This window comes from Dermochelys coriacea, chromosome 1 (genome assembly GCF_009764565.3).
Source record: "Dermochelys coriacea isolate rDerCor1 chromosome 1, rDerCor1.pri.v4, whole genome shotgun sequence".
Classification (NCBI taxonomy): domain Eukaryota; kingdom Metazoa; phylum Chordata; order Testudines; family Dermochelyidae; genus Dermochelys; species Dermochelys coriacea.
Window position 1 is genome coordinate 95,849,948 of NC_050068.2, and position 12,872 is coordinate 95,862,819.

The 12,872-nt window shown below is 38.6% G+C and overlaps 1 protein-coding gene across 3 annotated transcripts in view; it reads right to left on the reverse strand.

The window, feature by feature from the left end:
• TGDS (TDP-glucose 4,6-dehydratase) overlaps window positions 1-12,872 on the reverse strand; it is a 35,808-nt gene that overhangs the window by 18,065 nt on the left and 4,871 nt on the right. For 2 of the 3 annotated variants that reach the window (XM_038395963.2, XM_043504660.1), the window contains exons 2-4: window positions 9,239-9,305; window positions 5,750-5,818; window positions 797-887 (exon numbers count right to left, since the gene is read on the reverse strand). In XM_038395963.2, coding sequence (XP_038251891.1) covers window positions 797-887; window positions 5,750-5,818; window positions 9,239-9,305 — 227 coding nt within the window. The remainder of the gene's footprint in view (window positions 1-796; window positions 888-5,749; window positions 5,819-9,238; window positions 9,306-12,872) is intronic. The other variant, XM_043504661.1, reaches the window with a different exon arrangement.

The window sequence follows — 12,872 nt, forward strand, 5'->3', positions numbered from 1 at the left end:
GACACTCGACCCAAGTCCATAAGAGATCACCTGCACATTCAATCACGTGAAGCATGAATAGTGCATAAAGCAGAAAGCGGTGTGCCCTAAAATACACAACAGTATGTATGAAAAGATCAAAAGAAGAAAGAACACACTAACTCTTTAGAAAACTTAGAAAAACAGGAATGAAGGCACTCTATGACTGAGCGTGCTGGACCGTAAACAAAAGATGACGGCCTTCCAGCTATTACCAGCCAAGGGGGACGGTATACTAGAAGCAGCTGGCGAAAAAAATGCAGCCTTAGGACACTGACAGCAGACTTACTCATAGAAATACTAATTTTATAAGTGCAATTATTGTTTTTTTTCCTCAGCCTGGCCTCCCACCTGTCAATAATGAACAATTAGTGAAGGGTAATAGAGGTCAAGGGTATTTGTGTAGCCAGATGTGTACATTTGTCATATTTGAATGAAAGTGTCTATATTTAGAGAGAATCTCCTTTTCCCCCCCATCTCCTTTATCAGCCGATTTTGATAACATCTGAAATGGAGTCTGTTTTTTCTTTTTTAGAGGCCTCTCGTATTGTGAGGCCCTAAGCTGTATCTTAGTTATTTTATGCCTTAATCCAGCCTTGATGACAGACCCTGAGCCTTAACAGTGCTACTTGGTGTTGCTATAATAAATAGACAATTATCGTCCTTTAGTTTAATATGAAGTGACAAGAATGAAAACAGCATCAATATGAATAGGTTACTTGTTTCAAACAAAACACCTAGAAGATTTATTACAATAACCACATGCAACAATGCTCACCTACGTGGGTTTGTGCTGCAAAATGTAGTACTATATCAATTTTCTCAGTTTCAAAAAGTAGTTTTATAAAATGGGGTTCACAGATGTCACCCTAAAGAGAAAAACAATTAGATTAAAAACAAAGATAGCAATCCAAGTCAGCTTTTAATAATGGAGTCATGACTCTTAACTCTATCAAGTTTTATCTATAGCGTAAAAACAGCATGTAGTCTGTTTTGTTCATTTTATCCATGACTTTATTCAGGACTGCATTCCTGTTGATTACTTGTAATACTACCATGTCAGTCCATATTTATTGAATAGCTTATTTTAAAAAAAACATAGTACTCGAGAATCAAAAAGAGCTAAGCCCTTACATACAAGTGGGACTAACTCAATGAGTAAATGCTCACCAGCATGAGTAAGGGCTTTACAAATTTGGCTTAGAGTTATGAAGAATGCACCCTTTGGCATTGCCATCTATCACCGTAAAATATACTATAAAAGTCTTCTCCCCCTCCAGACTCTCTGCCTGCCCTGAATTCACGCTCTTAAGTTATAGTTGAAATTTTTTACTCAAAACTTCCTTTTTCATGAGATAGAAATATGTATTTTTTTTCTGAAGAGGGTGAAGGGAATGGGGAACCGCGAGATGAACAATTCCATTTCAGCTAGTACGGTTTCTCTTCCCTCACACCAAATTCTCATTTTGGATGCAAATATATTCTACTGGAAGTTGCACCAACATACTCCTAACCCACTCTTCAAATAGCAAGGCAAATAGCTGTGTGAGTCGCCTAATTAGGTCAGCGAGGTATACGCAGTGCCTAATTTGTAATACCCTATAACACAACTACTGTTAATCTATAAACATAAAATCATAGGGGAAGTACTCTGTTGATAATTACATAAAATAAATTACCAAATCATGTCCAAAAGTCATTCAGTTGTTCCCTCAACACATTTTACAGCTAAAGAAATAAAATACTGTGTAACCCTCATACTTGCAGTCAAACTAGCCATACTCTTAAAATAGCAGAAATGTTACTTTAAACATAAAAGGACCAGTTAATTTAACCTATACTCATTAATTGAATAAAGTTAATATTAAAAAGTCACAATCTCATGAGGGGAGTGTGGATTCAAACCAACAGCCTCCTTGTCAGAACCTGTTGGTGATAAAAGAAGGATATTCTTAAAGTTTTAGAACTAGCCGCAATCAATGTTAAAATAGTTTTTAAATTACAGTGAATTACAATGGCAAGAGACACTAAGTTTATTAGAGAAAACTGCAAAAATTACATCTTTGAAATTATCTAATTAGTTTACTTCAGCACTTACACTTCGAAGTTAATATGCATTTTCATGAATTGGAATGTGAACTATCACAAAAACAGCAAGTGAAAAAACTCTCCCCTAAAACAATCTTCATGAAGCCAGAATTCGTAGGCTAAGCCACAGGGTCAAAAGTTCTGTTATTTGAAAGAATAAGTCAGTTAACAGAAAATTAAAACTGCCCATAGGAAAAAAGTAAAGTCTTCAAAGAGCAAGCAAAAGCATGGCTAAAAACAAAGAAAAGAATCACATATCTAATTTTTTTTAAAAGTGATTCAAAAACAATGTATAAACTACAGGAAAGCATAAATAGAGAACAAACTATAGCTACCTCTAAAAAATGAGGAAACAGAAATGTACTTCATGCTTTTCAAGCAAGGTTCTCCAATATATTCAGAATCATATTTGATTTTTAAATCTCGGGATTAACGTATGTACATTACGCATTAAATATTAAGCTAAATTACCACCCTAGGAATTTTATAAATATCTCCAACACTAATATACAAGCTACTTACAAGCTTTAGCTATACTATACATAAACCATAAAGATGTTATGAATTATTAGTGAATGAACAGCGACACCTACTGGCTTTAAAAAAAAAAAAAAGGAAGATGAACTGAAAATCATTCTAGGATCCAGTTCATGGTTTTCAGAATTGGCTGGCAATAGTTCCAATAATATAACTATTCTGTATAACTACACAGGCAAAGGTGTTAGTTTACCTTTGCTCAAAATGCTACACACCAAAAACAACAAAAAAAAACAAAAAAAACCCAACCCCCCCCCCCAAAAAAAACCACACACTAGGGAAACATTAGGTTGACATTTTCCCATTTCTCCACCTCAAAGCTAACACACACTTGTAAATGCTCTTTAAACAGCATCAGCATTACTTAGCCTTTGCTACTGAAGGTTCACAGATTTTGACAACTCTACTGTAGGCTGCCGAGTTCCCATTTTTACGGAAACCAGTGCGTTTGCAAAAAGTCAATGAAGGATTTAAAATAATGTGTAAAAAGAAAAGGAATACCCGTGGCACCTTAGAGACTAACAAATTTATTAGAGCATAAGCTTTAGTCTCTAAGGTGCCACGGGTACTCCTTTTCTTTTTGCGAATACAGACTAACACGGCTGCTACTCTGAAAATAATGCGTGTTCCTTATTCTACCTCCAGAGAAATACACCCTTCAGAGAGTCATCAAAATTCCAGTAATTTTCAGTGGGGAATGCTGAACAATGCCAATACTCTTAAAATTATACACATATCAGAACCTGCAGGCTTTTGGTTTTGGCCCTTGCAATGCATAGCACATAATTCTTGGTATAACTACATACTTTGTAGTATGCTCTCATAATCTTAAAATATATCACCAGCCCAATTTTTTGTACATTAACATTGTTCCCAGTTTCAGAAGCACTTTACAAACATCAGCTAATTAATCCGCACAACACCCTTGTGAGGTGTTTAATGAAGTATTATCCCCATTTTAAAAAAGAGGAAGCTAAGGCATGCAAGATTTAAGTAACTTGCAGAACAATCCCCCTCATCTGTCAGGGAAAAGAAGCTCTTTACTACACCAGTATATTGTTTTTAAAAGAAGAGGGGACACCATCTAATCTAATTTTATCTGGAGAACCAGCAGGAGAAACCCTAATGGTAGGGCTTGTCTATATATAGGAAAATTATTAGGTATAAATTGCCTTGTGTCCACACACACTGGGTTTTTTTTTTAACCTTATCTGGTATCTTATCCCACTTTAATTAATCTTCTTTGGAAGATACACATATTTTGGAGTGAGTTATACTGGAATATGGTTTGCATGGACCCTTCCCTATTTCAGATTAACCATACCACTTCTGGAAGTCCTTCCACTGTCATCCCACAGTGCACTGTTTCACATTTAGGTCAGCCTGTTTACCTGTATGCCCTCTAGCGCTCTGATATCATCTTGACTGGATGTCACCATCCTGTTTAAATACTAGCATGTTCCCAGGTATGCCCCTGTGTGATTCCATCTCATGGCAAGCTCATACACATGAAGTTACATACCTATTACATCAGCAGCCATGCCACATTCACATCCTCGACTTTGGCTCCCTGACCTGTTGGAACATTTTGCAGAGGCACCCTCTTTTACCGTTCACAACGTTAACAAAGTAGCTCCTTTCTCCTATCCAAGCCCCCAGTAAGCCTTCATAAGCCAGGTAAGCTGAGTCTCCCAGAATGATAGGGGAATCACACCAACATTCACTTTCATGTGGTCTTGGGAGCAAGTGTCCCATTTTTCCTTGCACAAAACAATGCCAAGTTTCTAAAGTTCCTAGCATCACAGATTCCCACACTAACCCATATTAACCCTGGTTGCCCTTCCATGGTGATCAGCCAGATCTTGCAGCATCCTGGTGAAATACACTTTTCTCCGAATGAACTCTGAGGTCTGGTTTTGAGGACAAAGACTGGGCACCTGGGTCCCATCAATGACCCCAATACAATTCGAAACGCCACTGTGCAAATCCACCATCAATAACTTTCTATGTGTTTCCAGGTTCTATGATCAGCCAGCAGCACCTGCTCAACAGCAGCATAGACCTCCATGACAACAGCCCAACCACCTGATCTACCAACATCAAACTAGTTATAGCAAAAACCAGCATACCAAAGAAACTCCCGCATTCAGAAAAGCCTCTAGTCACAGAAGCTCAGGATTCATGTCTGTGTTCTCATCTTGAATTTCCGCTTCAATACTCATAACTAATGCACATACAAGGTCATTCTGCTGTCTACACTTGCACTCATTCCCTGGAATCTATATCATGCCATCCCATAACCAGGCATTGTATCAGTCTGACTAGGGCAGTGGTATCAAATTGGGTTTAAACTGGTAACCTTTATAAAAGCTGTAAATACCACTTCTTCAGCAATGCCACATGCCTCCTTAGCCGTCATGCCACTCAACTCGTAGCATTTCACGTGTTTACACGTATGTTATTAAACTGAATATCTGAATAGTGGGAAAGAAGAAGCCAGAGGATAAACAGGCATTTAAGGCTTCTAAACGGACAGGCTATGTTTAAACACACATTTGTGAAATCTTCCAAGCACAGTTGAGACTTTGAGTCATGGAACAGATAACATTACCAGCAGATCAACAGGAGCACAGGAATTTACATAATAGAACATACTAGCAGCCCATATAATTCAGTATTCTGTTCTGGCAGTGGTCTGTATTGGATACTCCAAAGTACAGTTATTCATAAAGTTAGCCCAAAAGTTAGGAGAGTAAAACAAAACTCCATTATGATGCAGAGGCTTGATTAAATTCTAACCTTTAGTCTATAATTATGTATTTCAGTTTTGAGGGGTTACGCCATGCATTGGTGGCATGTACTTTTAGATTATAGCAACTGTATCAGAAGTAAGCAGTAATATTCCATGTCCACATCCATATACACATGGCCAAAAGTAGAAGTTATACAGTGTAACCAAAAGCAGAAGCCATAGTTCCATGAGAAGAAAATGACAGCAATTTCCAAATCAGGTCTCAGTTCCGCAGAAGCCCAGATATAAAAGCCTGTCCAACCTTAGATTTTACAACCATAACTTGCTAGTTTGCTACTAAAAAGGCTGCCATACCTGGATAAACTTGTAGTTTCGCTTGTCAGAAATGGTTTCAAGATTCTTCAAGCTTGCACAATAGTCCAGCTTAAGGGGAAAAAAAAAACTGATTACTATGAAGATGAGTTTTCTTTAAAGATTCTATATTGGATTCTGCTTATTTACTAACTGAGCAATGCTCTAATTAACAGTCTTGAGGAGAAGGTGCTAAACTATTGTTTAAAAATAGATCTGCAGAGAGGTCAAATTCTCTGTTAAAAAGGTGTATTGTGTGTCATTATGCAGTGATTGAAAAAATCTAGCAATAATCTATTAAATAAAATCTTAGAATCCTAGTCCCCTAGAATTAATCCATCTGCCCACACTTACTTTGTTGACAACATAACTCTTGGGTATCATTTGGTAGCCAAAACAGATGATTATGAGATGGGCAAATAAAAATGAGAAACAGTTAAGTCCTCCAAAACAGAGCCATTTTCATATGAATGCTCTCGAATAGACAGTGTGGAAGGAATTTATGGAAGTTGTCAGCTGAGCTGTCTCTAAATGAGATTTTTCCTCACAATCTTTCAGACGTAATCTGCTTTCAAAAAGTTGCTGAAAACTAGATTAATTCACTGAAGATTTCAAAAGACCTTGTCATTGTTCCATGGATACATCATTAATAAGTCACAAGTTGTGTAGTCAACTTTGTGCACAATTCTTTGAGGTATATAAACAGATTTATAATGCAACTGCATAATATCATAACTCCAAGGCCAATTAGTGACCTCAAGTATTTTTAGGCAAAGGAGCACAGAAAGTATTGTGACCAGCCAAAACACTCAACTAACTCTTTGTGCTTTATATAAGAACCACTTAGGTGCACTGGGACACAAAAAGGTTTAAATATTTTAAAAATGCTATTTTGTCTAGTATTTATCAACCAACTGCCCTTAAATCTTCTGGAGGGACTGCTCGATCCCCATATTCTCAGGACACAAACCAGTGGCATTACTGTTAGCGAGACGCCCTCTACAGCACCTCAGTACTTAGTTACATTAGGATTTTCACATAAAGCAGGACTAAAACACTTCTGTTTTATGCTTCATAGATACCAAGGTCAGAAGGGACCATTCTGATCATCTAGTCCGACCTCCTGCATAACGCAAGCCACAGAGTCTCACCCACCCACTCTTATGAAAAACCTCACCTATGTCTGAGCTATTGAAGTCCTCAAATCGTGGTTTAAAGACTTCAAGGAGCAGAGAATCCTCCAGCAAGTGACCCGTGCCCCATGCTACAGAGGAAGGCGAAAAACCTCCAGGGCCTCTTCCAATCTGCCCTGGAGGAAAATTCCTTCCCGACCCCAAATATGGCAATCAGCTAAACCTTGAGCATATGGGCAAGATTCACCAGCCAGATACTACAGAAAATTCTTTCCTGGGTAACTCAGATCCCATCCATCTAATATCCCATCTCAGGGGATTAGGCCTTTTTACCCTGAATATTTAAAGATCAATTAATTACCAAAATCACATTATCCCATCATACCATCTCCTCCATAAACTTATCGCGTAGAATCTTAAAGCCAGATAGATCTTTTGCCCCCACTGCTTCCCTTGGAAGGCTATTCCAAAACTTCACTCCTCTGATGTTTAGAAACCTTCGTCTAATTTCAAGTCTAAACTTCCTGGTGGCCAGTTTATACCCATTTGTTTTGTGTCCACATTAAGAAAAGGAGTACTTGTGGCACCTTAGAGACTAACAAATTTATTTGTACTCCTTTTCTTTTTGCGAATATAGACTAACACGGCTACTCTGAAATGTGTCCACATTGGTACTGAGTTTAAATAATTCCTCTCCCTCTCCTGTATTTATCCCTCTGACATATTTATAGAGAGCAATCATATCTTCCCTCAACCTTCTTTTAGTTAGGCTAAACAAGCCAAGCTCCTTAAGTCTCCTTTCATAAGACAAGTTTTCCATTCCTCGGATCATCCTAGTAATCCTTCTCTGTACCTGCTCCAGTTTGAATTCATCCTTTTTAAACATGGGAGACCAGAACTGCACACAGTATTCCAGGTGAGGTCTCACTAGTGCCTTGTATAACAGTACTAAAACCTCCTTATCCCTACTGGAAATAACTCTCCTGATGCATCCCAAAACCGCATTAGCTTTTTTTCACAGCCATAGCACATTGGCAGCTCATAGTCATCCTATGATCAACCAATACTCCAAGGTCCTTCTCCTCTTCCGTTACTTCTAATTGATGCGTCCCTAGCTTATAACTAAAATTCTTGTTATTAATCCCTAAATGCATAACCTTACACTTCTCACTATTAAATTTCAATTTAAAAAAAACTTCAATTGAAAACAGTCTAAAAGTTTAGACACAATCTCTCATGGGTCCTTTAATTTTCAATAATTTTAGGGTAAAATATTAAATTTTGGCAGAGGAAACATTTGAAAGTGATCCTCTTTTTAAAATTCCCAGACTCGTTTTTTTCACCCTGTAGAGATAACATTATAGATTCTGATTCTAAGAATACATACATGATTAAGCATTTGCTACAATGGGATTACTCACATGAGTAAAGTTAAGTTTCTGTACCAGTATTTTCAGGATTGGGCCAGACTTTGCCAGGACACATGCTGTTGTAGTTGGTTATATTATGGAAGTGCAAAAGCGTTTGTTGTGAAGGTGAAGAGTCTTTGAAAGTTTTGCTCTGAGGATTACCTTACTTGGAGATTTTCAGTGATTGTGTTTTATGGGATCTGCAGTTGAGCAATCTCTACTCTAATCCAATGGCTCTCAGCCTTTCCAGAATACTGTACCCCTTTCATGAGTCTGATTTGTCTTGCATACCTCCAATTACACCTCACTTAAAAAAAACACTTGCTTACAAAATAAAACATAAAAATACAAGTGTCACAGCACACTATTACTGAAAAATTGATTACTTTCCCATTTTTACCATATTATAAAATAAATCAATTTCCACATAAATATTGTACTTATATTTTAGTGTATATTATATCGAGTAATTAAACAAGTCTAAGAAATTTTAGTTTGTACTGACTTCGCTAGTGCTTTTTTATGTAGCCTGTTGTAAAACTAGGCAAACATCTAGATGAGTTGATGTACCCCCTGGAAGGCCTCTGCATATCCCTGATTGAGAACCACTGTCTAACCAAATAAGTTGTCTGGAGTAGGAGTTTCAAACCTACTGTAGAAAGCATGACATCGCTGAGAAGCGGATTTGAAACTCATGGCTACTCCAAATAAAAAAACACTTTGTTTGTTAGAGTTAAGGTATGTGAAACAAAGAACATGTTAGCAGAATTGAGGTGGGCTTTGGATCAGGCCCTAAATTAGCACATAAAATGTGCCATCTCTGAATTTTAAGAAATTCAAGGTCTAATGTAAAACTTTCCATATCAAGCAAACTTTCAACATATTGTACATTAACTGATTCATATTATTTCACATTTCTTTAGAGAAAAAAGAAAAACACAAAAACATACCTTATCTAGATTTATAATCAGATAGTTTGGATAGTTTTCTACAAGAGACACAACCACATGTGATGCACTGCAGGTATAAAAAAAGAATAATTCTGTTTTAAATTACGATTATAGAGAGAACTTTAGGATATCAGATGCCTACAGACAAAACCCTAATTGACACAAAAATACACTTTTTTTTAATTTGCTAATGTTTCTTTTATCTGTTTAATAAGCATGTAATGTTAGTGAATTAAAAACTAGAGAAATAATTTTATTCTATAATTAAAGTTCTGCTTTTCTAGCCACTTCCCCCGCCCCCCCCAAAAATCAATAAAATCATCTAATTTGTTCAATTTCAGAGTTTTCCAACAAACTGTATAAACTACATATCAGCATCTTTGACCTCAATTGTGCATATACTTATACATGGCCTTAAAATGTACAGGTGTGTGGTTCCATGGTAACACTCCATGTTAAGCACATGACTGTTTGCAAGACTGGCATCTGTGTAACCTTAAACCAGCTCAAATTTTTTTTTTTTTTTTTTTTTTTTTTTTTTTTTAAAAGAGCTGATCCATCCCCGGCCACACCAATAGTCCCAATGATCTGCGCTTCAATACTGAGCTGTGAACCCCCACATTTGTTTTCACTTACCATGGTTCTGTTCATACATTACATTAGTTTCTACACCTAAGCATATTTCAGAATTTGTTTTTGTGCATTTCTCTCTGCACCTTAATTGGCCAATTAAGGTAGAGAGAGAAATGCATAACACATGGAGCCCCATGCATCTGGTTAGCAAATCTAGGAGCTTCAGACACTTCTGGGCAGAATGGGCACAAAGAGCCCCAACATGGAGAGAAGGGGGAAATAGGCAACTTGCATACCATTTCTCCCCCCAAGCTCCCTGTGGACCATCCTCACATCCCCTCTATTTCAGGGATTCTTGTCAACTCTGCCCACCCACCCCCTGATCAAGGGGCTCTGTATGTCACTCCCATATCCCCCTCCATCATACTATTGTCCTTCATTCTCCCTCAAGCCAGGGGCCGTGTGTCCCTCCTTCCCCTCTGTGCTCATACTACAGTACTCCATTCTCTACCCAATCCCCTATGCCAGGGGGTCCATGTGCCTCCCATTCCTTCCATGCAGGGGTCCCTCACTCTCTTTGCCATGCCCTTTCTTCTCCATGGCTCCCCAACATTCTTATTTCTTTTGTTTCTGTCTTGGAGATAAGTAATTGAGGTTGTCAACACTTTTAAAATATTAGGAGGATGAGCAGAGCTGAGATAGGGCATATTATGCTGGAAGGTGTTCACGGCTTTGATTAACCAGTTCTTTGATCTACAGATCACATATCTCTGAGGTTCTATTGTAACTAAAACTTCAGGAATGGAGGTTCTTCATAACTTTGAACAAACATCATGATGGTTCTTTCAAAGTTTACAATTGAACATTGACTTAATACAACTTTGAAACTTTACTATGCAAAAGAAAAATGCTGCTTTTAACCATGTTAATTTAAATGAAAAAAGCATAGAAAGTTTCCTTACCTTGTCCAATTTTTTTTAAACTTTCCTTTTTTAAAATTTATGTTTAACACAGTACTGTACTGCATTTGCATTTGCATTTTATTTTTGGGTCTCTGCTGCTGCCTGATTGTGTAGTTCTGGTTCCAAATGAGGTGTGCGTGTGGCCGGTCAGTTCGTAACTCTGAACTGTTACCACTGTACTGAAATTGCTAATTTTGCTATCCAGACACAAGGAGTGCTTATGTGTCCTCCATTTCTCCCTTCCAGTTTTCTGATTTTCACCAAAAAGCAAAGGATTCTGCCCACTGATACTTGAAACATTCCTTGAAATTTTGAAATTCATTGAATACAGCATTTAAAAGCATCACCTATGTGGCAGACTGGAACTTACTAGCTTCTAAGAGCCCTGTGTATGAGGGTTCAAAACCCAGGGTCCCCGACACTCAGTTCTTACTCATGTGTGCAAGGGAATGAGGAGGAATAAACTCCATCGCCTCTCTTTTATGAGGCAAGATTAAAAAAACTGGGACTTTTCAGTTTGGAAGACACAACTAAGGAGGGGATACAACGGAGATCTATAAAATCATGAATGGTGCCAAGAAAGTGAATAAGGAAGTGTTATTTACTCTACTCCTTCACATAAGCAATACATTTAAAACAAAATTAACTTCTTCACTTAATGCACAGCCTGTGGAACTCATTGCCAGGTGTGGTTGTGATGGCCAAAACTATAACTGGGTTCAAAACAGAATTAGATAAGTTCATGGAGGATAGGTTCATCAATGGCTGTTAGTCAAGATGATCAGGGATGCAACCCATGCCCTAGATGTCCCTAAGCCTCTGAATGCTAGAAGCTGGGAATGGATCACTTGGTAATTGTCCTGTTCTGTTAATTCCCTCTGAAACACCTAGTATCAGGCACTATCAGAAGACAGTATACTGGGCTAGATGGATCACTGATTTGACCCAGTATGCCTATTCCTATAGGCAAAGAAACAGAAATGTCATGGAATATACCACGCTTCGCCTGGCTAATCAACCTAGCTTAACAGATAGAATCATAGAATATCAGGGTTGGAAGGGACCTCAGGAGGTCATCTAGTCCAACCCCTGCTCAAAGCAGGACCTAATCCCCAACTACATCATGCCAGACAGGGCTTTGTCAAGCCTGACTTTAAAAACCTCTAAGGAAGGAGATTCCACCACCTCCCTAGGTAACCCATTTCAGTGCTTCACCACCCTCCTGGTGAAAAAGTTTTTCCTAATATCCAACCTAAACCTCTCCCAATGCAACTTGAGACCATTACTCCTTGTTCTGTCATCTGCTACAACTGAGAACAGTCTAGATCCATCCTCTTTGGAACCACCTTTCAGGTAGTTGAAAGCAGCTATCAAATCCCCCCTCATTCTTCTCTTCTGCAGACTAATCAATCCCGGTTCCCCCAGCCTCTCCTCATAAGGCATGTGCTCCAGACCCCAATCATTTTTGTTGCCCTTCGCTGGACTCTTTCCAATTTTTCCACATCCTTCTTGTAGTGTGGGGCCCAAAACTGGACACAGTACTCCAGATGAGGCCTCCCCAATGTCGAATAGAGGGGAATGATCACGTTCCTCGATCTGCTGGCAATGCTCCTACTTATACAGCCCAAAATGCTGTTAGCCTTCTTGGCAACAAGGGCACCCTGTTGACTCATATCCAGCTTCTCGTCCACTGTAACCCCTAGGTCCTTTTCTGCAGAACTGCTGCCTAGCCATTTGGTCCCTAGTTTGTAGCAGTGCATGGGATTCTTCCTTCCTAAGTGAAGGACTCTGCACTTGTCCTTGTTGAACCTCATCAGATTTCTTTTGGTCCAATCCTCTAATTTTTCTAGGTCTCTCTGTATCCTATCCCTTACCCTCCAGCGTATTTACCACTCCTCCCAGTTTAGTGTCATCTGCAAACTTGCTGGGGGTGCAATCACGCCATCCTCCGGATCATTAATGAAGATATTGAACAAAACCGGCCCCAGGACCGACCCTTGGTGCACCCCGCTTGATACCGACTGCCAACTAGACATGGAGCCATTGATCACTACCCATTGAGCCCAATGATCTAGCCAGCTTTCTATCCACCTTATAGT